At 42.2% G+C, this 25484-nt stretch overlaps 1 protein-coding gene across 1 annotated transcript in view; it reads right to left on the bottom strand.

The window, feature by feature from the left end:
* Nucleotides 1-5470: 5470 nt before the first annotated feature.
* The window catches only part of nxph1 (neurexophilin 1), a 35688-nt gene continuing 15674 nt past the window's right edge, over nt 5471-25484 (bottom strand). The window contains exon 2 of the mRNA XM_086137611.1: nt 5471-7602. Coding sequence (XP_085993737.1) covers nt 6847-7602 — 756 coding nt within the window. The 3' untranslated portion in view covers nt 5471-6846. The remainder of the gene's footprint in view (nt 7603-25484) is intronic.

Here is a 25484-nt window from a genome sequence, read left to right as displayed (position 1 = left end):
AAATGGGATGCTCTAAACCTTCGAAACACTTCATCGTGTTCACATGCATTCCATTCCACTGCTGTAACAATGGATGTGGAAAAAAAGGTTTTACATCAAGAATGAAGGTCATGAAAGTGAAATTATGATTGCATTTATTTATTTTTACTCAAGAAAGAATAGGCTATTTGCCTCATCATTTATTTCTGATTTCAGAAAGGACAATGGAGAGCTAAAATCGGACCCACAAAGTTATCATTAAAAAAAAAAAAGATGTGTTTGTGGAAGAGTAATTGTATATAATGGGCGGCCCGGTGAGCCTGTGTGTCGACCTCACAATGCAGAGGTGCAGGGTTCGATTCTGGCTCCGGCCTCCCTGTGTGGAGTTTGCATGTTCTCCGTGTGGGTATTCTCCGGGTATTCTGGTTTCCTCCCACATTCCAAATAAATGCGTGCCAGGCTGATTGAACACTCAAAATTGTCCCTAGGTGTGATTGGGAGGGCGGATAGTTGTTGGTTTGTGTGTGCCCTGCGATTGGCTGGCAACCGACCGGTTCAGGGTGTCTCCCGCCTGATGCCCGAAGACATCTGGGATAGGTTCCAGCACCCTCCGTGAACCATGTGAGGATAAAGCGGATCGGAAAATGAACTTCTGAAAACGGAGAGACCCCGCACATGATTGGTGTTGGGAAGGATACCTTATAAAAATCAGAATCAGAATCTGAATCAGAATCATCTTTATTATGATAGAACACACAAGGAATTTGTCTCCGGAATAAAAAGTAAAGTAATAAAAAGTAACCGAATTAGTCATTGAATTACTTTCTAATGGAGGTAACTTGTTACCAGTCAAAAGAACTACAGTATATTCTGGTACTGCCCCAAACACTTTGTCGATCAGACACTTTGCAAAATATGTATATTCTAACTAAAATAATCCAGAAATGACACAAACATGGATTATAACTCTTTCACTTGAAGTGCTGCATTATTGATAGTCCTGTGGGTACACGCCTGTTTGCATACGTCACCCTCGAGGACCAACAGGACTTCAGCAGAGTGTTCATCAGACGTCCCGTGATGCAAGTTCGCCTATGGAAGATTCTGAGGAGTGAGGTGCTAAGAATCTCGCAATTAAGTAACATGAGATGAGCCCTTTTGTGGAGCCGGAGTGTGGTCGAATTACACAGTAGCCGTAAACTCACAAATTAGTTCTAACACACCGCATTAAACGTATAATAACAGCCTTTCACTAAGGGGAAAGATAATTAGTGAGATCACTCTCTTTGTAAAAAACAAACCAAAAAAAGTGAGTTTAAATAACCACACTGCACGTTACAAAAAAAAACTAATAATAAATCACATTAACAAGTACAGTATGCGGCCACACGGCTAAATCACACGATCAAGACATTACTCACAAATATTCTCAAATCCAACGGAAAATCTCGCCAAACTTTTTGAGATTGAACCTGACTTTCAGAGTAAACATGGCAGACGAAGAGAAGGTTGTGCAATAGTTTGGAGTTTGTTTTAGCAGAAAAAAGAAACATGATAATAAAAAGGCCTAAGTCAAAGGGGTGGAGCCAGTGCCAGCATGGATTTTTGGTTGCACCATGACTGTTTTGATTTTGGATTCCCTATTTTGCTTCCTCATTACCTCATCAGCTCACTTTCTCATTGGGTGCACATCACTGCCAACTGGTTGGATGCTCGTTTGTCCTCAGGGCACAACCACACACGGTGTGAAGTCGGGCTGAAACAATTCAACATGTTGAATATCCTCGATTTGAGTTTGGAGCCGCCCAAGCATCCTGAGACGTCCAGATCAGTCTGAACACACCAAATGCTGCAGGAATATCTGATAAGATTATCTTGGGAGCCACTATCATAATTGAAGCGTCCTTATGATGGTTGGGAGGAGAGAATCGAGGTTAAAATCAGGCTAATTATCCTGCGGCGTGAGCCAGGCTTTGCAAACATTTGACTTTGAAACACTTGCTGAAGAGACGCTGACTTCAGTGTGGTTCCCAAAGTTTGCAGCGCGTTCAAGATTTGTTATTTTAGAAAAACTCCTCCAAGTACGACTCGGGATGTGTGATGGTTGGCTGGATACGAACCTCTGCTGTTTCACTCAGTTGGGACAGTCGGACGACTTACTGGCAAAGCTCTACATCTGCACTCGTTTGAGTGTGGCGAGTTGTCATGAATTGTTGATTTACGTCGTGTGCAGGTGCAATGCATCGCATACCAACCCGTAGCGTGTCAGAATGTTTGTTTACACTTGTCGTCCATCCCCAATCAAAATCATTCAAGCTATCTTTGCACGATGTATCCGGATTGGTGTTTTGAACCATGATAAACTGGGATGAACACAATCCCAAAATAGTGATGAGGCTTTTTTTGCGTGTGTAAAGAGTAAAACGTACAGATATTTCTCTTAAAAAGTAAGAAGTACGAAGGAGGCTGAAAAATAACTAGTCCACTAAAGTTATCCATCCATCCATTTTCTAATCCGCTCATCCTAACGAGGGTCACGGGCGTGCTATTCCAGCTGTCTTCATATGCGGGTAGTCGGGTTATACCCTCAACTGGTTGCCTGCCAATCGCAGGGCACACATAGAATCGTTCACGCTCACAATTACACTTAGGGACAATTTAGAGCAGAGGTGGGCAAACTATAGCCCGCGGGCCGGATCCGACCCGTAGCTCTTTTTAATCCGGCTCGCCGAAGGTTGGGACACAATTAAGGTTCGATGTGAATGATTGCATTCATTTCATTTGGGCTTGTAATGGCAGGCATTTCAACGGCAGGTGGCGCATTGACTTGAAGTTGCAGAGCACGGGAGGGGGGTCGGCGGGGTGAGAGGGGGGGAGACAGAGGGAGAGAGATCTTATCTACCACCTATGGTCCTCTGTCAAATGGAAATTCCCGAACCCGGTAAAAAAACAACAACATATTAACGATTCATAACAACGGAAGTTCCGGAACCCGGAAGTCATACGGAAGCCCGCAGTAACGCCAACTCAAGCAACTCCCGCTCGATACGACGGAATGACTGTGTCCGCGCCGCAGTTATTTTATGCAGATCATTGGATCCAAAACGGCGACATGTAAGTGACTCTTTATTGCAGTGAGCTTTGCTGGAATTGCGAAAATGTTTACGTCCTGTCGATCATGGCATCCAAACGAAGAGGAACAGTAATGGCCGCGGAAGAGAAAGTGAAATGTATCTGATTAAACGAAGTGGGTTACAAAGTACGAAACATTCAGGAGACGCTCGGAGTCGGAAACACTCAAATCTATAGACTTTGAAAAACAAGGAAGCGATTCTTACTCAGTCCGATTTTGGCAATTTCCATGGTCAGAGCGAATTGCTTGCGGCTCAACGGACAGTCGACTCAATGAACGTTTCCTAGAAGGTTTGATTGTTATCATGGTAAAAACATTCCACAAACTGGACCGCTGATAAGAGAGAAGGCGAGCTCCATAGCACTAACTATGGGCATCGAGGACTTCGAAGCGTTCCGTGGCTGGCTCCAAAAGGTGGTTGCACGACATCAGCTGAGCAACGCTGTCTTGGTGGTGATCGAGGGGTGGTCAAGTTAAAGACAGTGAGTGAGTGGAAAGAAATAAACTATATTTTGTTCATAAACCTGAACTGTATGCTGCAGTTTTTGTGTTATAAACTGTTTTTGGGCAATATATTGTTGCACTTTGTTGCTTGTGTTTTCATACATGTACAGTATGTTGTTAACACACTTGGACGTTCCTACAGGATGTGTAACGTAGTTGTCTCCCACAGAAGGAAATTCTGTTATAAGGAAAGATTGGACACCGCAAATATGATCCCTTACTTGAAAATATTTACTGTATTGCTTGACTTCTACAGCAATTCACTGGCTAACATGGTTGATCAACAACACTGTTCTGATTTTTAAAAAGTATGTTAATACTTTCATGCTTTTGTTCTGTTGATGTCTGATATGGACTGTCAACAAATTCAGTTTTGGGGGTGGGGGGGGGGGGGTACATTTGTACCATAGCTTGTGCTGACCTGACCCTTCTGTCAAATTTTAAAGTCAATGTGCCCCCCCAGGCCAAAAGGTTTGCCCACCCCTGATTTGGAGTGTTCCATTAGCCTGCCATTCGGAATGTGGGACGAAACTGGAATACCGCGAGAAACCCCACCCAGGCACAGGGAGAACATGCAAATTCCACAAAGGAACGCCGAAACCGAAATCAAACCCTGCACCTCTGCACTGTAAGACGGACGTGCTAACCAGTCGACCACAGTGCCACCCGCTCAAATTATCGATACCCAAAATGTCAACTTTTTGACACCTCCGCTTATCAATAATAACTCCAATCATGTAAACTGTGAATAACAGTTGCGGGTATTTGGCCGTCTTGTGGCCAATACGTCTCTTTATTGTTGGTTCCATTGAAATTCAACGGGCCATCAGTGCAATTGTGGCTGGCCACGGTGCCCGCTGAGGCGGCCACAGCGGCGCAATGCCTGGAGGACTTTTTTTCCGCTGCATGGTCATGCTCAGCGACCTGTCGAGCAAGCAATCTGAGGTGGACTGACTCACGCAAAGCCATATTCCATGGCTGGTTCTCAGTTGTGTTAATCCACCTCCATGGCGACACCACTCGCCCTCCTGGCTGCCCAGAGAGCACTCTGAGGCGGACTATGTGTATGCATGGCTGTCTCACTTAAAACCCAGAGATGAATTTTGTGAAACCTTATGTTGGTGAAAACATCCTCCACGTTTGTGCCTAAAAGGCTGATGCAAAATTTTAGCTTTGCATCAGACGCATGCACATTTTTACTGAGTTGAGTGTGTATGTAGCAACATCCATCCATCCGTTTTCTGATCCGCTTTATCCTCAAATTATCGGAATGTGGGAGGTAACCGGAATACCCGGAGAAAACCCACGCAGGGCCGGGGAGAACATGCAAACTCCACACAGGAAGGCCGGAACGGGATCGAACCCACGACCTCTGCACTGTGAGGTAGACGCACTAACTACTCGGCCACCGGGCCGCGCGTGTAGCAACAACAAGAGATATTTCAATCATGTTGACGAATGTACCTCACAATGACAGCAAATTCATATCTGCTTATTTGGCAGGCCACGGCTTTTCAAAGGCTTTATAGAAACAACATGGCCTCTCGATGTAAAAAGTGATTAAAAAAAAACCTCCTAGACCACCTGTCAGGAGATGATGAAAAAAAAAAAAGATTTAGACTAGCCACCATCATGGTGCATCCCGAGGACCATTTCTGATCACTCATGGCCCCGTTCTAAAAATATTTTCCTAGTGATGGAACATTTGAAAATGTAAAACCTTCATATTCATAATAATTCAGTGCTAACATCGCAATATTGATGTGTTTCATTCCTTGTTAGAATGTGAGAACTCATTCACCAACAAACGCCGTGCATGGTGGCCATTACAGAACAACGCAACTCAGACGAAACATCAGTCAAAAATTTAATTTCCTCTATTTTTATTCAAATGTACATCTCCAACCGTCTCTGCCATGAAAGACAATTATAATGAATACTTGTCTCATACAGGGTGTCCAGAAAAGTTATCCCCAATTTCCATCGGATTTAACACGTAACGGTACGTTAATATTCTTTTATGCTTCGTAGCTATAGCCGTATGACGTCATACAGTCTCTTATGGTATATGGTAGCATTACAGAAACTCATTGCACGCCCCTGAGGTTACAATTGGAGTTCGGAAAACCTCACTCGATATGTACCCGCAAAGAAGGAAGGCCCAACATAAAGCTAAGATATTATGATTTCTGTATTTGAAGTAGTTCACATATAACGATGTAATCTGGGGGGGGGGGGGGGGGGGGGGTTTCTTCGGACACCCTGTATTGAGTCGTGGGTTTCTGTACAGGCTTGCCGTTTCCAGTAAAATCACATCTAGGGCATCCACATTATTTTCTTTGATCGAGGAACCAAGAACAAGCATCATATGGGTGGACTAGTCGACTAAGCAAGAAAGGAATAACACGGACGGCTCACGGGGTGCATATACTGTACAGAAGCAGCGGGAGAATCGACTATTTACAATACAAACCATTCATACAAATTAGGTCATCAGATATTGAATTCAATACATTACATTTCTACAACTGATGTATATTAGGTGAGTATGAGTGAGTCCCATCTCCCCCAAACTACCCGCTGATCATTTTGCAGTCAGGTCATCAGGTTAGCAGTCGGCTGAGAATCTGTTTGGACGAGTAGCAGCATTCGGTTCGACAGCTGAGGAGCGTCCGTGTTCCAGAGTCAAATCGTCACCTTATCATCAGTGCTACCACTGAAGCTCAGCCGGGGGGGGGGGGTACATATGCTCAAACCCATTTTAGTCCTACACAGACCTCACATAAAACATTGAACTCACGTTACATTCTTCACAGCATGTTTAACTGCATTGTGAGGACTAATAATAATAATAAACTGTTATCTTTTCTAAATAAGTTATGTCTTTCATCCATCTTTAGTTCAAGAATAGATCGATGGATATGTTAACAACAAAGTTGCGAGTCTGAGATAAAGTCGAAATCAGAGCAAAAATATCGTCTGACAATGCTCCAAAAGATTGTACCGTATCGTATATTAGATCTCGTTGGATTATGCAAATATACCTACTTTGTGGCTTGTTTAGTGTCTAATGAATCAATCGGTCAATCAATCAATCAAACCCTGATATCTACATATTCCAATGGCAATAAAACAGATGTTCCAGAGGATACGCATTCCTCAGCGGGGGGGTCGAAGCCCTGGCCTGCGTCTCACTCGTCAACGATATTGCATCGGTTTGTATGAAAAGATCAGCCAGATGGAAAATAAGGAGTGTCACTGTGGTAGTTGTAGTCCGGACACACTTTCTGCACCAATTTGTAATCGGTGCTATAGAAGGAAATGAAGATGCAAATGACTTTGAAAGGTTTTGAGCACAGCCAGGAGACATGGCTCTGGGTTTGCTCCTGGTAGCACGTCTTGGATGGGTCAAAGTTGCAGAGCGTGTTCTTGGCGCCCTTCTCCACCTTCTCGTACTCGATGCGGCAATTGAAGGACTTGGAGTCCTTGGCGTCTATGACGGACTGCTGGGCCGCCACGTCGAACTCCACTATCTTAGTCGGAGGGACCAAACTGACAGATACGTTGCCCTGACCTGTGGAGTTGTGGCGGAAGTAGACACTAAACGTGCCGTTGCCGTGATCCACAATCTTACCGGTGATCAGCAGGTTGAGTTTGACTGTCTTTATGTTGGAGTGGAAGTCCCCCCATCCGAACATCTTTTTAAACTTCCCGGTCTTGACCATTGGCCGCCGTTTAGCCCGGGGCCGTGAGTCTTGCAGGTCGGTGGAGTTCCTCAACCATTCCCACAGATCCTGTTCTGAATAGGGCTCTGGGGTATCGTAACGAAGGTCCAGTGCAGTGTTGTTCTCTTTGCCATGTAGAGTCTGTAACAACAGCCTACTTATGGACATGTCCTTCCTGCTTTCTGTCCATAAATTCTTGAGAGGTGATTTGGGGCTCCCGGACTTTACGATCTCTGAATTTGAGGAGTGGACACTTGTAATCTGATTGAGAAAAAGAAAAGGAGAGAAACAAGTAGAGTCATTGATATTGTTGTAAAGTTGACACCTGTATATATGACATCTGTGTAAAAAAAACAAAACAAAAAAAAACCCCAAACAATGGACAATTTTTTTTTATTTTCTGTAAATAGATGCTTCAAATGACAATAATTCCATCCATCCATTTTCTGATGCGCTTCTCCTCACGAAGGTCGCGGGGTGTGCTGCAGCCTATCCCAGCCGTCTTCAGACAGTCGGCGGGGAACACCCTGAACCGGTTGCCAGCCAAACGCAGCGCACACATAGACGAACAACCATTCGCGCTCGCAATCACACCTCGAGACAAATTAATGTATTCCATCAGTCTGCCAGGCATGTTTTTGGAATGTGGAAGGAAAGCAGAATACCCGGAGAAAACCCACACAGGCATGGGGAGAACATGCAAACTCCACACTGAAAGGCCGAAGCCGGAATCGAACCCTGCACTTCTGCACTGTGAGCCCGACGTACTAACCAGTAGCTCACCGTGCCACCAATGACAATCATTATTTTTGAAATTTGGGATTTATTTTATTTTTAAAACCACTCATAAATGCATGCATGTAAAAACTGAGAAATGAACAGCTTTGAACTTGTCTTTTTTTAAATCCAGTTCCATAGTTAGTGTATTTTCCTCTCTTCTCAAATTCAGACTTTTTTGCATCCCTTCCCCACCCTTCACAATTTTTGAGATTATCAACTGTAAATAAACGAAGACAAAGATAGCCCAAGGTCACATAAAATGCAAGTTATTCAATTGTGATTTTAATTCTTTTCCTATCAAGGACGTAAAAATAGGACACAGCGAGACTGTACCTCCAGGCAATTTTGAGTCTTCAGTTAACCATGCAAAGTCAACGCAGAAGGACCCCGAGCAAAACCTTTTGCATACCAGTCTGAACTAATTTGCAGTGGGCGTGAACTGCACGCATCAATTTTAATCATCAAGCGGACAGGAATTAAAATGCAACATTGAAAGGAGAGACAATGCAAGTAAAAAAAACCCCAAAAAAAATTCCCTATTAACGAAAGAATGCTCCATGAATGGGTGATTTATGACCGCTATAATGTTCCCATTTTTACGTCGAATGAGCAGTTAGATTCATACCCAGTGGAAGTGTATGCGGTAATGGCATTGATTGGCTGATTGTGACAGTATGACGGCAAATCAGTCTTGATTAGGTTTTGACAATTTATGGGTTGCCCTTTGGATCAATACAGGGAAAATAAGGGTTCACATATACCATGAAACTAACTCACCTCACAGCTACTGCAGCGACATAACTGATAGATGGAGACAAATTTCGGTGAGTGAGTTACCTGTCTATAATGAACTCTAGTGTGGAGATTAATATTTTGATTCAGTTTCAGTGGAATCTCAATTTAACGTGCACCAATTTAACTGCAATCAGTTGATTTGCTGGTTACAGAGTTATCTGAAAAAAATACAAACCACTGTTACAATACATCTTTACTTATATAGCGCTTTCACAACAGCTGCAGCTGTAACAAAGCACTTCACAGAACAGTTAACATCAAATAACAAACAACACAACACATAACATAAGACAGACAGTCATATCGGAACCACCATTCCTGCATACGAAAGAGGAGAGAATCCAAGTATCCTTTCACCGCTGGAACAGAGGCGTCATGCTCAAAATGCACACACATCTGCTACAAGCTAAGTTTGAAAGTAAACACGAAGCTGTGGCGTCCATTGATGAAAAAAAAGAGATTGGTTCAGTTCACTTCTCCCGTCACATGTAAATCCGCTTTATTTCCAAGCGGCGACTCTCGGTTCCAAATACACAAGCGTGCTGCATGCCGATGCTCCTGTATTCTTCTTCTCGGCTCCACCAACCATCCATCCAGCCGCACCAACGGAGACTATCCAACAGGGCTGACATCTCCGCTGAACAAAACGGGGCTGTGAAAAATGCTGCCCGTTTACAGGCACAAAAAACACAAGCGCCCCAGGGTTGTCTGGCGATGACAGTCAAATAGCGCAGACATTCCCCGTTGAAATCAAAATCAGTGCTGGTACACGCGTGCTGCCGAGAAGGCACATCCATCAAGCACAGATTCTTCTCCCTTGACGAATGTCATGGCCAAAACGTTCAAAACAATCCACATCAGGACAACAAACTCCATATGACAAAATAAAACACAAAAACGACAAACAGCAAAGCTCTTGCCGACGGCTGCCAACTACGGCGCCATCTTGAAGCTACATAGGATACAATCTGTTCCAAGAGTAGAATTTTAAAGGGCTACAGGAAAAGACAGACAAATTAGTGTCTTATCTGCATTAATTGCCTGGTCCAGTGGGAGGACGCTCCGCATGGCACACGTCTATCTGCGCGGTTCAAAGACACAGACAGCATCGAAGCAAGTTCTGGGATCCTGACCAAGTGTTTTTTAATTTGCCAGCTGCAATGCACTCACCTGGGGGGATGGTACATCTGGTAAAGAAATGCTGGCACTGACAAGAGAGAAGGCCTCACAGTTACTTTAGTCAATTCCAGACAACCATTTTTTTTGTTGCCCAAAGCAAACATCAGAGTCCATGCTGACAGGTCCTATACAGCACACTGATTACAATAAATAAATAAAGGGGCCACAAGTCAAAATCGAGCATTTGTTGATTTTATACCTCTGCTGATCCCAGATTGATCCCAGTGGTTTATAAGAGGCAATAAAAAATATCAAGGTGGCCTCAAAGCTAGGGCTGGGCTGCGCAAATATTTACCAACAAGACTTTGAATATTAATGTTGAGCATGATCTAATCTAAAGAGTACGAATTTGAGAAGATTCTCCTATTTACAGGGCTAGGTAAATTCTTTAAAACCCTCCTCGAGGACTATTATCTAAAAAGTGAAGCATCTGCACACATTTATAGGAATTAGTAATAACAAAATGCAATATTTAATGTACCGTATTTTCCGCACTGTAAGGCACACCTAAAAGCATTCAATTTTCTCAAAAGCCGACAGTGCGCCTTATAATCCGATGCGCCTTCAAATATTCAGTTTTTTTGGACGGAGCATTTTAAATATCTTGTAAAGCGCTTTGTTACAGCTACAGCGGTTGTGAAAGCACTACATAAATAAAGCTGTATTGTATTGTATTGTATTCCCTTTAGCATTCCTCCATCTAGTGTAGACATAACGTAACTGCCACAACTGTTGTAGCTTCGATTTTATGCACCTTATAATGCGGGGTGCCCTAAATTTGAAAACAGTTTTAAAATAGGCCCTTTTCTCCAAAGCGCCTTGAAGTGCGGAAAATATGGTAGTATATCTTTTCAACCATTTTATAGTTACATATTGTGGATGAAGACTTGCTCATGTCACTCTTCAGTTCATTCATTTTGTATTATAAAATAGCAAATATTGACTACATAATTTAGTTATTTTTAAATTACTTTTTACTTTGAGACAATTACAGTCCATTTGGGCTGATTCAGGACAAAATGGCATAAAATGAACAATCAAGGAATAGCCAGAAAAATCAGATTTTTGGGAACTGAGATGTTCATTAACAAAATCCACAGAAACATTTTTGCCATATCATGTTGTTTTAGAAATTTGTCGTATTCCATTTATAAGCATTATGTTGATTACATCTGAAAAAAGAAAATTTTGGGAAAATCATATTTTAAATCAAATTTGACACAGATGATTCAATGTGGCGGCCCGGTAGTCCAGTGGTTAGCACGTTGACTTCACAGTGCAGAGGTACCGGGTTCAATTCCAGCTCCGGCCTCCCTGTGTGGAGTTTGCATGTTCTCCCCGGGCCTGCGTGTGTTTTCTCCAGGTACTCCGGTTTCCTCTCACATTCCAAAAACATGCATGGCAGGCTGATTGAACACTCTAAAATTGTCCCTAGGTGTGAATGTGAGCGTGGATGGTTGTTTGTCTCTGTGTGCCCTGCGATTGGCTGGCAACCGATTCAGGGTGTCCCCCGCCTACTGCCCGAAGACAGCTGGGATAGGCTCCGGCACCCCCCGCGACCCTAGTGAGGATCAAGCGGTTCGGAAAATGGATGGATGGATGTAGTGTAAAGAATGAGTTACATAATGAAAATGCATGTATCAAATATGATACAAATGGCATTATAGGGCTATCTGATTCTCACAAACTCTGGCTTCATTTTTTTTCCCCATGTCTTGACTCGAACCATTCCATGGTGCACCCAGACTCCCTCCCAAAGTCAGTTAAGATAGGCTCCAGTTACCTGCAACCCTAATGAAGACAAACAGTATGGAAAATGATTGGGTGAATGGTTGCTGCAGGCTAAATTACAGCATCTAAAGTGGTAGATTATCCATTAAACAATAATTGCTCTGGAACAAATGTACTGTGGCTTTTTTTAAGCCACGCACAAAATAAATAAAAAAAAGACGGAAAGATGGATTTGAAGTATTAATTTGGTGCACGAGCTCTACGGATGGAAGCTACAGGTGGCAACGTGTTCCGACAAAAAGACTGATTGTAAAAAGTTAAAAGTATATATTTTGTCGATAATTAATTTAATACACTTTATTTTTCGTACACATTCAATTACTTTAAAAATAGATTACTATCATGCGTGTGTCAACGTTGGACTAGATTGCACAATGATATACAAAGTACACACATAGCTTCACCAAATACTACAAAATACGTCTGGAGTGAGAATCTACATTTTATACGAAAGATCTTTCGATGGCACAAAACACTCTTTTTTGACCAGGAAGTGCATCAGATAGCACCATGTCTGTCATGTCTTTGCTCGCTACACATAGCACAGACAATGCTGTAATTAATATGTCCTCCAACCTCACGAGCATAAAGGTCAGAGTGCCGCATCGTTTCGGTGCCTCAATGACTTATTTTACGAGCATTATAGGCACAACGCCCACAACGCTGTCGCTTGCCTCACCGGGAATCGCAAAAGGGATAAAGCAGCTCCTCCCTCAGGCAGTTAAGCTCATCTCTCACTTCTTGCTCTTTAAAAATAATTGGCACAGCGTTTGTTTTTAATGTCACCTGATTGGCACGTCTCCTTGCCAATTGTAAATCACTCCTTGTCCTGGAAATGTTTACTGCACCTACATGTGTGCCTGCCTGTTCTTTTGTGAAGTTGTGCACAATGGGGGAGGAGGGGGGGTCATCAAAACATGCGTAAGTACACTTCAAAATGAAAATTGAGGAATAACATGCAAGTGAGCGCCTTCTTTGTTCATACATGTCTTTTTTCCAACAGAAAATTACACACACTAGGTCTCATTGGACCCACATACCTGTGTGTCCAAAATGTTGTCATAAAAGTCAAATATATTCTGTCACATAGTCCGTCATTGTCAGTCCATAATTTTTTTCAAGCCAAACAAACTGTAATCGTCAGTGTGTCAGTAAGTCATGTCATTTTAACCGTGCTTCCGTGAGTAAATTTTACCAACCCATCACTCTATCTATTCTCAGTCTGTCAGTCCACCCCCCCCCCCCCCCGACACCTCCTTGACCCTCCGCAAAAGCCAGAGTCCGACTGAAGAAAAATCCAATTTGATTAAAATGTTAAATAGAGTGCACTAAATATCCGTGTATTTACATTATACCTTGGCTGATCGAAGATCTTTGCACTCACATCAATTTGCCTGTTTCAACCTCCTCAAACAAACACGAGACAGGCGAGGCTTGTTTGTCATCAGTCATCAATGAAATCGGTGCCCATCAGTGACGGACTGAGAGGTCCGTCGGTACTCGACCCGGTTCATGACGATTATGCTGATGGATGAAAATCCACCTCCATCAGTCTTTTTTTAATTACGTTTGTCATCAGTCATCATTCGCCAGAAAATTTGGCTGTCCGTCAGTGACGGATTGACAAAATGCCCATCTAGATGTCCATTTTTTTAGCGCTAATGCATTTTTCCATGCTATGTACCACCCAAGCAACACGTAAAAATTGAAGAAGGGGTGTCAAATTCATTTTTGGCGCAGGCAATATTTTAGTTACTGTCTCACTTGGAGGGCCGTTATAACTGAAACCATATTAAGAAGTCAAGAATAACTGTTGATTCAACTATTGTTTGAGTTACTATCATGAGGGGTTTGGTAAAAAGAAAATATCTCTTATTCATTACAGATGAGAAATAACAATTTCGGTAGACATTTTAGAAAGGATGATGGAAGTTGATATGTTTGAGCTGCTTTTGCGGGCCGTATGAAATGATGTGGTGGGCCAGATCTGGCCCCCGGGCCTCGAGTTTGACACAGGTGCTTTAAAGTGTTGATCAAAAATAAGGTGATGGCTTTATTCTTAAAACCATACTTATTATTGTGCCACTGTAACGTTATGCATAGTTTGGTACAAACATTAGATATACTATACTTTGGTATATACTATATACATGTATTTACAATATATATATATATATACTATAAATGGATAAATCATGTCCAACCCAAAAAAGGTGTTTTTAATGGATATGTGCATTTACAATTAAGAAAAAAAAAAAAGAGCACTCTGTTTTTCAGTTCATTTTCCACTAAATATATTTCAACCCAAAAAAAGCACGATGATTCAAAAACACTTTTTGCAGCACCGGCCAAAAAAAACACTTTTGAGCTTGTGTGTCGCCGATTACAATTCTCAGATGTGTTTTCAGTGCTCATCCATTAAGCGACATATTCCGATATGACTAAAGCATTCTGATCTCGTTTCCTCCTCATTGTCTATGTCTCATAAATCCTGAAACACAGCCACGCTGTCAGCTTGCCCACATGAATGCCAAACACAATTATGAACCAAACGATTGCTGCTCGCTGTCACGTTTCTGCAATGAACTTCAAGAACATCCTATTAGCCTATGTACCGGTACTTCTGTGTGTGAAGTTGAACTCGCATGTTATAGTACTGTACATGCAGAGAGGAGGTGCATCAATCCCGGTGATTTGGAATTCATTCTTTATGAGTCATTCATGTCCTTCCAAAATATCACAAACCCCTTTACTTTGACAAACCATTTTAGAAAGTTACCTTATTCTCAAATGTACATACAGGACTAAGTCATGGTCATGCTATCCATGTACTATATAAGGTTGCCAACTAACTCATTAGCCGATCCCAGCTGTCTTTGGGCAGTAGGCGGGGGACACCCTGAACTGGTCGCTGGCCAATCGCAGGGCACACGGAGACACCCAACCATCCGCGCTCGCACTCACACCTAAGGACAATTTGGAGTGTTCAATCAGCCTGCCATGCATGTTTTTGGAACGTGGGAGGAAACCGGAGTACCCGGAGAAAACCAATGCAGAGAACGGGGAGAACATGCAAACTCCACACCGGGAGGCCAGAGCCGGGATCGAACCCACAACCTCTGCACTGTGAGGTCGACACGCTAACCACTTGACCGCCTTAAAGCAATTAAAATTTTAAATTCAATATGTTGATAAATGTAACTCTGAGTGTTTCCGACGTAAGTATGGTTTACAGAGAGCACTCTTTGGTTTGAATTGAAATGTCTATTTTTACATGACCAAATGTAATAAATCAAATGTATTTATTTTTTTAAGGTTTACTTTGCCTTAATAAATAAATTAGCTTGCACACCAAATCATTTTTTTTTGTTTCATCAAAGCATGAATAATTACTGCCACAGGTGACTTCATTCTTTGGGGTTCATCTAGTGCAGGGGTGGGCAAACTTTTTGGCTCGGGGGCCGCATTGACTTTTAAAATTTGACAGAAGGGCCAGGTCAGCACGAGCTATGGTACATTAAAAAAAAACTGCATTTGTTGACAGTCCATATCAAACATCAACAGAACAAAAGCATGAAAGTACGGTATTAACATACTTTTTTTAAATGACAAAAGTGTTGTTGATGACCTATTTTAGCCTGTGCATCGCTGCAGATGGGTTGTGATCAGACCAGTAGAAGTAGAGCGATACAGAGGTACTAGGTGGTCGAAAAGATTGCCCCGCCCCCCCCCCCCCATGTTCTGCAACTTCACGTCAATGCGCCACCTGGCGGTGAAATGCCTGTCATTACAAGTCCAATTGAAATGAATGCAATCATTCACATCGAACCTTAATTGTGGACCAACCTTCGGCGGGCCGGATTAAAAAGACCAATGGGCCGGATTCGGCCCGCGGGCCGTAGTTTGCCCACCACTGATCTAGTGTTTTATTAAAAAAAAAAAAATTTCAGTGAACATCGTGGGGGTGAAACGTGTTTTATTTTTTTCTATTTCCCTCGGCATTGCACCATGTTTCTGATTTAGTTGAATAAAAAGTCATTGACCCTTCACCATTCACAAATATCAGCATCCATGAACATTTTATACATTCTCATATGCTGTAAATGTCTCATTTTTAGTGTTGAGCAAGTTACTTCCAAAATTTAATCTATTATAGATTACAAGTTACTTGCATTTGAAAGTAATGTTTCTCGACAATGTTACCATCTGTGTAGACACACAAACTATATTCTTCTTCTCATGGTCACCGATATTCCGATCAGCTGCTCTCAGCTTCCCCTGAGCTGTTTCAACACTCAATAACTAATTGCAAACAATGCTGAAACCTCCTCACAGCCCCTTTGGGAGTTCATTCACTTCCACTTTGGTCCCATTCAACTAATTTTCAGTGTCACACTTAATGAGATTTTTTTTTCCTAAAAGAAAAAGAAAATGGGCCAACTACCTCATCACACACTACCTTCGCTATTTCAAGCACTCCAATGCTTTTAAGCAACCACCTCTGCATCTTATTCTGCTTTGATGGATGCAAAAATGGAAGATTATTACTTACACAAATCGCATTAAATAATTCGCTGTGAAAATAGAAAGCTGTTGAGCTTGCGTGTAATGGGCTCTATCATTTGCTTTCATTATGAATGAGCAATTTCCCTCTCTTTTCGCCCATTTCCAGAGAAAAGCAAACAATTACTCATTACGTACCACAGAAATCGGCTTAATGCGCTTTGCCCCATTCGATGAATGAAGAAGACATAAACTGTTAATTATGTGCCGTCTGTTGGATTTCATATAATTTGCGTTCTGATTCATGCGACGTGGATTCCAAGTTCGAATGCTATAAAGGCAATCGAAGAGAATCGCATATTCCTTTTTTCATGTTCTCTGAGCATGTAAACAATGTTGAGCTTCATAATCACAGTCAGCCACTTGACCACCACTTGACTGTTGAACTGTCATCTTTGTTTGCCGTCTTCCAGGCTTAAAATAAGCGCTTTCGCGTCACGGTTTTGGATCCCTTTAGTATGCTCGGTCTGGACAAAATGGGTTGATCTTCACACTAATCAGTACTAAAAAAGTAGCTCTAAATTTCAAAAAGGTTGGTGAACCCTGCCCTGGATGGAAAATAAAAAGATTTTGAGCGGAGCTGAAAAAGCAAGAACTATCTCAGGGGTGGGCGGCCATTTTGCCAGTTGCTCTCCCCTGAAACTGACATCACAGTGATGACCAATCACGGCTCACCTGTTTTCCGAGTTTGCTCATTTGACATTTGGAACCTGATAAAATGAACAATAATTAGTCGAATATTTGATATGTACGGTAGTCACGTGATATGCGACAAGGAGCAACTAGCTAGCTGGCTGTGGGTGTCCAAATCGCCAAATGAGGGTGGACATTCCAACACAGTAGCTATCATTTGTCTTGCTCCAAAACCAGACGTGACGTCACAGTATGCATCATTTTACGGTTTAACAAAATAAAAGCATTATGATTCAACCAGGCTTCACTATATCACAATGTTTTAATAACAACCATAATAAAATTACATATATTTGTGACAAGTGAGCAGTATTTGTTAGTTCTAATGAACAAAAAGGGCAGGAATCGATAAATGAATTTATTTCCTAATCTCTAAACTTTAATTTGACAAGGATAATACAGCCAAACTGTAGTGGAAGTGCGTCATCAACGTCCAACATGAAACCACCATGCCACCTAGTGGTTGAAAAGTTGTATTCACATTTAGCAAACATCCATTCAGACATCCTGCAGAACTTCTCCTCAATCACATTTTATCACTATAACAACTTCCATACATTAAAAATATGATAGTTTGAATGTACAGTGTGTAAAATGCGCTTGCTATCTAGTGGCAGACAAACAGATTGCAATGACCTTATCTCGAGCCTGCGCACCAACTACGGTGCCTCAGAGAGACCATACTTCGTAAACCTACGACAAGGAAAATGTAATCACAAACGACAAGTATTCCCTCAAACGTGCTTTGGATTATTTTGACTCCTGCTGTAGTCAGTAATTTGATTATTTTTTTTCCTTTGGGTATCCGTAGCAGAAGGATGGCGGTGAAATATGTCAGCCTCCTGTAAGGTGCCGCCCATGTACTTTTATAGAATTACTAATAACTAGACCTACAGTGACATATAAAAATGTTGGTGTGTGTGGTGTCTTCAATGACGAGGCAGACACACGCTTGTGAGGCAGACACATAATGTGAGACTTTTTTTTGGTTTATTAATGAAATTAATAGTGGGTTTTATTTCTTTCATTCCACAAGACATACTAAAAAGACATGTCTTTTTAAAATTAGGCCCAGCCTACCAAGGACGTACTTGTACGTCTGTCTTTTTTTTTGCGTCATAGAGAAGGAGGAGGAGGGTTTGATGCAATCTGTGAATGAGAATAAACCGTTTGCATTGTAAATCATGTAAAAAAAAGCGACCAGTAGGTGGCAGTGGTGCCTCACATGATTGAAATGCATGCTTTTACAAAAAGCTCTTTTTCTCAGTTTTTTGCCTAGGAGTCGCCATTTTCATGAAACATAGCCATTTTTAATGCCGATTGCTGAGGAATGGAAAAAAAATAGAAACTTTTTTTTTCTGCTGAAGGGCGAGAGTCCAACCTATATTTTGGTAGGCTCCATGTTTATATAGCATTAGAACCAAATATTCTGTGGGCCTCGCAAGATCAGTCAAAATCCAGTAAAACCCTGGGATTGAGGGGTTTGCTCCAGTGAAAATGGCTGCGATTGAATGAGTTTACGTAATTAAATGTCTCACACTACTGTATACCTATAATAGAGATAAAACCAGTCAATTAAAAAAAAGCAGCAAATCTAACACTCAATTGTTTTACACTTTTTAACTGTATGACAATATATCTCTTCAACTTCAAATAACTATGAAATACTGTAAATGTAGTATGATGACTATGAAATACTGTAAATGTAGTATGATGTGGAAATGTATGTATGCGTTCATACATACAGAAACATACACACAACCATCTTTTAAAATTGCAATTGAAGTATTCCCACAGTGATGATCTTTCTTTTCTATTAAAATTTACACCAGCTGCTTCTCATTCACAGCATGCGGCCCAGCCACACGCTTTGAACACATTGCTGTGTGTGGGAAGTCATTATTCATTCCAATGAAGTCAATCACGTGCTCACCTGCATCTCAGAGCAGCCTCTGGGAGGGCAGGATGAGTGGATATGAGGCCCCGGCACACAACATTAATGTGGATTCGGGATACGCTTGGTTGTAAATGAACAGCAGCTAGCTGGAGATTAGCCCTTATCTGGCTGACTGGAGCCCCTGAGTGGGGTGGGGGGTGGGGGGCATGAGGAGGGATGTGGGATAAGGCTGAACACATACGGCTCATTTTTGAACATCATAAGTCAGGTAGGTTTAGGATCCTCTAGTCCGACTGCTAATGGGAAAATCAAAGGCTTGTGCTGTCTGTCTGAACCCTGAGGGCGAAAGCTGTTAAGTGATCGCCTCACTCCAGATTTTACACCGTGTCTGTCTTTCTCTTTCCGCCTCATCAAAGCAGAGCAGCCGATAAATGGGAACTGTTATCCGTTACCTGAGGCCTAATTGGCCCTTTAATTTCATTTCAGATCTCTGGTCACTTCAGCGCCTCCAAACCGGCTGAGTGCCCACACAATGCGATCTTGTCAAGATTTGATAGAAAACGGACCCTTTGAAGTCACCCGTCCTTTCAGGATGGTCCATGCTTAGCACACACTTTGTTGGAGATGAATTTACCCCTGTGACAGAATCTGAGTGACAAAATGATGAGGAAAATAACAATTGTTAAAATGTAACATATACTCATCCCACAAACACGACATATAAATTATCGTATTTTCCGCATTATAAGGCACACCTAAAAGCATTACATTTTCTCAAAAACCGACAGTGCGCCTTATAATCCGATGGCCTTATTTATATATGGATCAATACTCTTGTTTCTTGGATGTTATTTAAAGCCCCTTGTTACAGCTGCAGTGGATGTGATGGCTCTATACAAATAAAGCTGCATTGTATTGTATTGTATTGTATTCCCTTTAGCGTAGCTCCATCTAATGGATGCATAATGCAACCGCAACCACTATTGTAGCTTCTATTCTATGCGCCTTATAAGGCGGTGCACCCTATACAAGAAACGTTTTTAAATAGGCTATTCATTGAAGATGCACCGTATACTTTGGACCACCTTGTAGTGCGGAAAATACAGTACATAAAAACACAGATGAACATCACCACACACACTGCACAATCCGTAGTTGATATATTACCGGGAGTCATTCTCCCCAACCTCTCTCAAGATCATATAACCACGGTTCTAAATGAATTGTTCGGATCACCAGCCAATGTGGGAGTTACTCCCTAAAAGCCACCAGCCAATCAGAATTTCCACTCGCCATTTTTTAAAAACTCTAGCACCCCTGTTTTTAATCTTTTGTCCTCATAATATCTCCATTTTTTTCTCGCTCTGGTTGCATCCGAAACCAGTGTTTCCCAACCAGCGGCTACGTGGAAACATTTAATATGTGACAAACCAAGACGATAAGTAAATGTCATTGTCACCCAATATGACACAGTTAACTTATCTTAAATTGTAATTTACATATATTACACATAAAGTTATTTTAGACACCCACAAGTTCCCCGGACAGCACAAATTAATCATAGTCGAACATACGTTTGAGTTCAACAAATTTTCTTATTATTCTTTGTTGAATACAATCACTGTATGTTCTGTCAGTGAAATAAAAAATATATATTGTTCTCGAGATGTTGAAGAAAAATATTGTGGGGTTTTTCTAATTTTGAAAAAAAGGTTGCCAACCCTCAAAATTTTGCTGAAACGCTGCACCATTTGATAGGATCTTCTTGCAGGATTTTTATCAACTTTAAATTGATGTTTAGCATTTCAAACAGCCATAGAAGATTGAAAATCTGTACATTGAGAAATGTTATAAATATTGCTCGACATTGAACTTGAATGAAGGATTTAAAGAGAATCCACAGTTGCTGGGGAAATATTTTATAACGGACAGACAGAACTTTTTGTCATGACCTACAGAAGTTACGTGAAAATATATTATTGACGTGGGCTGGAAGGAAATGCAAATTGAGAACCAAGCCCAGTCAAGTCGTGTAGTTTTTATTCAAACATGTCTCGTCAAAAAGATGGCCGCAACCTCAACACCCTTTCTTCTCAAGGTCATTTGCAGCACTTGCTTTCAAGCTCTGCAATTTGTGAGGTCCTTTACTCAAAAGAAACGAGTGCTGCTATTGAAACAAAAGCTATACAGGTTGACATTGCCCATGTCAAGACCTTGTCTTTTGTCGAGCTGAATGACGGCGCTTTTGTCGGAATAATGTCCACTTCCACGTCTTCATTGTTCTCCCCTGTGTGCCTTTCAACTTGATGCTATGTCGCATTGTTCACGGAGGACAGCAACCGACGGACATGGTCACGCACAAGCCAGTGACCGGGTCAAAGAGGAAGCAATGTTTCGACAGACTTGGACAACCTTTTCCACACCGCGTTGTTCATGCAAGCAAGTGGAAATGTTACAGTGGCTTGGGTGTTGGTGCCGAATGCCACCTTGAGGGCTCCTGAAAGCACTTTCGGTTTTCCACTTGTGGGTTGTGAGAGCTGCATAGGTTGAGCATCGATACATTGGCAATTTCGACACCCCCGCAGAATAGTGAGATATTGAACATCCATTCATCCATTTTCTGATGCGCTTATCTTCACAAGGGTCGTAGGGCGTACAGGAGCCTATCCCAGCTGTCTTTGGGCAGTCGGCGGGGGACACCCTGAACCGGTCGCCTGCCAATCGCAGGACATACAGAGACGAACAACCATCTGCGCTCACACTCACATCTAAGGACAATTTAGTGTGTTAAATCAGCCTGCCATCCATGTTTTTGGAAAGTAGGAGATAACTGGAATACCCGCAGAAAAGCCACGCAGGCACGGAGAGAACATGCAAACTCCACACAGGAAGGCAGAACGCGGTTTCGAACCCTGTACCTCTTCACTGTGAGACCGACGTACGAACCAGTCCAGCACTGGGCCGCCCGATATTGAACAAGAAATCATAAATATGAAAAAAAAAAGTAATGTTATTAAAATTTATGACATAAACTTTGACCATCGCACAGAAGTGTCGAAAGAAGTTAAAAGTTGGCTTATGTGACACGTGTAACGTTTCTATTACCGCTTGAACTTCTCAAAATGTTACGGTAGTGATTTGACTGTCCCCTTTCAGTGCATGGAAACCACTTGGTGAAGTGAAGTGGCTTACTGCACCTTAAGTAGCTAATCTTTGAAATAATGACAGATCGGCCTGAGCTATGTCAAACACGTGAGAGAAAAAAAAAACAGAGGAAATCCATCAAAGTGACAGAATAAATTAAGGGTGAGACACTTCACTACCTGTAAGGAAGTACTCCTTTCAGCAGTACTTGTTTTAATAAATGTACGAGCAGAATGAAAGATGAGGGGACAGACACTGGAATGGCACACACTGTCGGACTTTCTATCCGGGTTCAGGTATGTCAAAACACTTAGGGTAAGAACAGCTGTAGGAGATATACTGTATGTTATGTATACAGTGAAACTCCTCTACAATGAAACTTACATGGGCTTAAATACCCCCTAGTGTGAAAAAAATCTTCATGCATTAACACCATTCCCACTTTCCTGCCCACCATACAACGGAAAAAAAAAACCCTTGTTGCGTTATACGAAATATTTTTCTCTGCTCTTGCCTCGCGACGAGATTCACTCCAACGAAGTCAAATCCAACAGCGACCTCTACTGCTTTGTTCGGAAACGGCAACAGCACTGGTTTACACATGCGCAGTAGTCCAGGAAGTATTTGTTATTGTTGGGTTGCATTGCTAAAATTGCTACAAAACGGACCTTTGGATGTCAAGCAGTTAAGACAAGAAGAGCTCTGATGCTGGAAGAGAGGGTAAAAGTGATCAAAATGAAATAAGGAGGAAACTAAATAAAAAACATTATCCAAGAAATTGATGTAAGTGAAAGTGAATTTTGATCGTAAATTTCGCCATTTCTTTCCCTTGTTTTCTTTCTGCACTGACTATATGAAGTGTCAAATAAGTGCATGCTCATACTTATGCACTCTTGGAATAAAAATAAAGACCACACATACGTTTGTGTGTGCGTGTACACGATGTTTGTGAGTGTGTGTGTGTGTTTACACCTGATATCAAATTTGCTACAGTGAAAACCCCCCTGTTGTGAAAAATTTCTTGCTGCAAACATGATTTCGTTGTAGAGGAGTTTCACTGTACACTGTATATGTTGCTATCATTCGGGATTGCTCCATCTATCATGACTGCTGTCTTCTGATGCTTATCCACCACCGCTATGCCAGGCTGATTGGCTATCACCAGTTTGTCAGTCTAGATTTGAAAGTCCCATAACATCTTGGCCTGGTAGTTCTCAACCACCTTTGGAGGGGCGGGTGTTTGCCAGCTTGATTCTCAACTCAACTCATCTGTATTATAGAGCACTTTAAAATAGCCATCGCTGAAAACCAAGTGCTGTACATGGAGGAAATATCATGTATACAACAATAAAAGAATACATGAATAACGAGGACAGTAGAAAGCACAAAACAGTAAAACTAAGATCAAGTCTGAGTCATGCCGAGTTAAATGTCAAAAGAATTCTGGGACCTAGATGACACGATTCCTGCTACTCGGTTATGCCACTCCATGTATGCCTTGCCGCCAGTATCTTAGACCCTGCTGCAACGTGCTGCACCATTTCTGGGGCTTCCTTGCAAAGCCTGTGCCTAGGGGTTCTATCCGATGTGGTAGACCGGTCTCCATTACTGTTGTGCGTGGACCCTGTTCTTTTGCTGCCATGACTAGCACCTCTGTGCTGTCTTACAGTGCAGCCTTTTCCAGCCAACTGGTACTGGATGTATTCTTGATGTCAGCCACTTCTTCGATGTGTCGGAGGCACATGCCATGCAGAGGCTTGTCTTTCCGTGACAGTCCATCTGGCTCCTTCTCCTTACTGGGCTTTGGTTGCCTGATGCATTCATTAAGCAGGTCGTCCCTGGGGGGCCGACAACTTGATGCATTCTTGGAGGCTTTTTGTTGTCTCCTGGTTGGAGCCCAAAAGGGGCGGCCAGGTGAGCAAGTGGTCCGCGCGTCGATCTCAGAGTGCAGAGGTGCAAGGTTCGATTCTGGCTCTGGCCTTCCTGTGTGTAGTTTGAATAATGAGACACTCTAAATTACAGGTATCAAACTCAAGGCCCGGGGGCCAGATCTGGCCCACCACATCATTTTATGTGGCCCGCGAAAGCAAATCAAACCTGGCAACTTCCATGATGCTTGCGAAAATATGTACCAACATTTCAAATTCTCAAATGTCATAAATAAGAGAGACATTGCAAGCATTTTCTTGTTGCCAAACACCTCATTACAGTAACTTAAACAATAGTTGAATAAACTGTTGTTCTTGACTTCTTTATATGATTTCAGTCATAATGGCCCTCCAAGGGAAATGGTAACTAAAATGTGTCCCGCGGCGAAAATGTGTTTGACACCCCTGCTCTAAGTTATACCTAGGTGTGAGTTTGGGCGCGGATGGTTATTCGTCTCTGTGTACCCCGCCTACTGCCCAAAGACAGCTGGGATAGGCTCCAGCACGCCCTGCGATAGATAAGCGGATCAGGAAATGGATGGATGGATGGATGGATAGCGCTCATAAGGCTGACAAATCCAAGGCCCCCTTCTAAGGAGCTTTCTTGTCTTGATATAAGTGCCTTGTACCTTTTCCAGTGGCCAGGCTACAAGGCCAAAATTTCATCGCTGTGCATGCTTGTGAGGTGCATCAGGGAGTTGATGTCACGCTTCTTGGCATACTGCTTAATGTCATCCATGGAGAGGAGGTGGCTTGATCGTTGTTCCACTTCTGAACTGGTACCCGAAGCCACTCTTGGTTATGATCTGGCTGAGTGGGTTCAAGGCTCTGCAGAACAGCAGCGGGGGCAGAGCATCTCCTTGGGAAATGACACATTTGACGTTCACCTGCGCACGCTAGAGTTACATTGAGTTGTCGGCCTTCTTGTCGTCAACCCAGGCAGTGTGCAGTTGGGTGCCTCCGGTTTTACAGTCTTGGGTGAATGCCCTGTCAAGCGGTAGTTGGTGTTTGGCACCCCTGATCTTATTGCATATGCCTTTCTCTGCTCTGCCTTTCTTTTTTTTCGCCGCTATAAAATTATTTTCTGGCAGTTTTGCAAGTATAATTACACCCATAGATGCTGATGCTGCAGATATTCAACTACCTTAAGTAAATAAACAGTTGAAAACTCTGCTAACATAACACAAGGGTTTAATCTTGAATTAGCCTTTTGACACGCTTCGCTAGCACTGAGAACACGGGAGTGAGGATTTCTGGAAATGGGGCTTTGTACTTTATGTTGATACTCCATTCCATTACCACATGAAAAAAAATGTCGACGTCGTTTATTGAAAGAATTTTTCTTTTAATGTGAAGACATTATTAATTGAGGT

This window comes from Hippocampus guttulatus, chromosome 18 (genome assembly GCF_054856545.1).
Source record: "Hippocampus guttulatus isolate MCC_2025c chromosome 18, RoL_Hgut_1.0, whole genome shotgun sequence".
Lineage (NCBI taxonomy): Eukaryota > Metazoa > Chordata > Actinopteri > Syngnathiformes > Syngnathidae > Hippocampus > Hippocampus guttulatus.
Note: the sequence above shows the minus strand (reverse complement) of the source record. Positions and strands in the feature narration are given on the sequence as shown.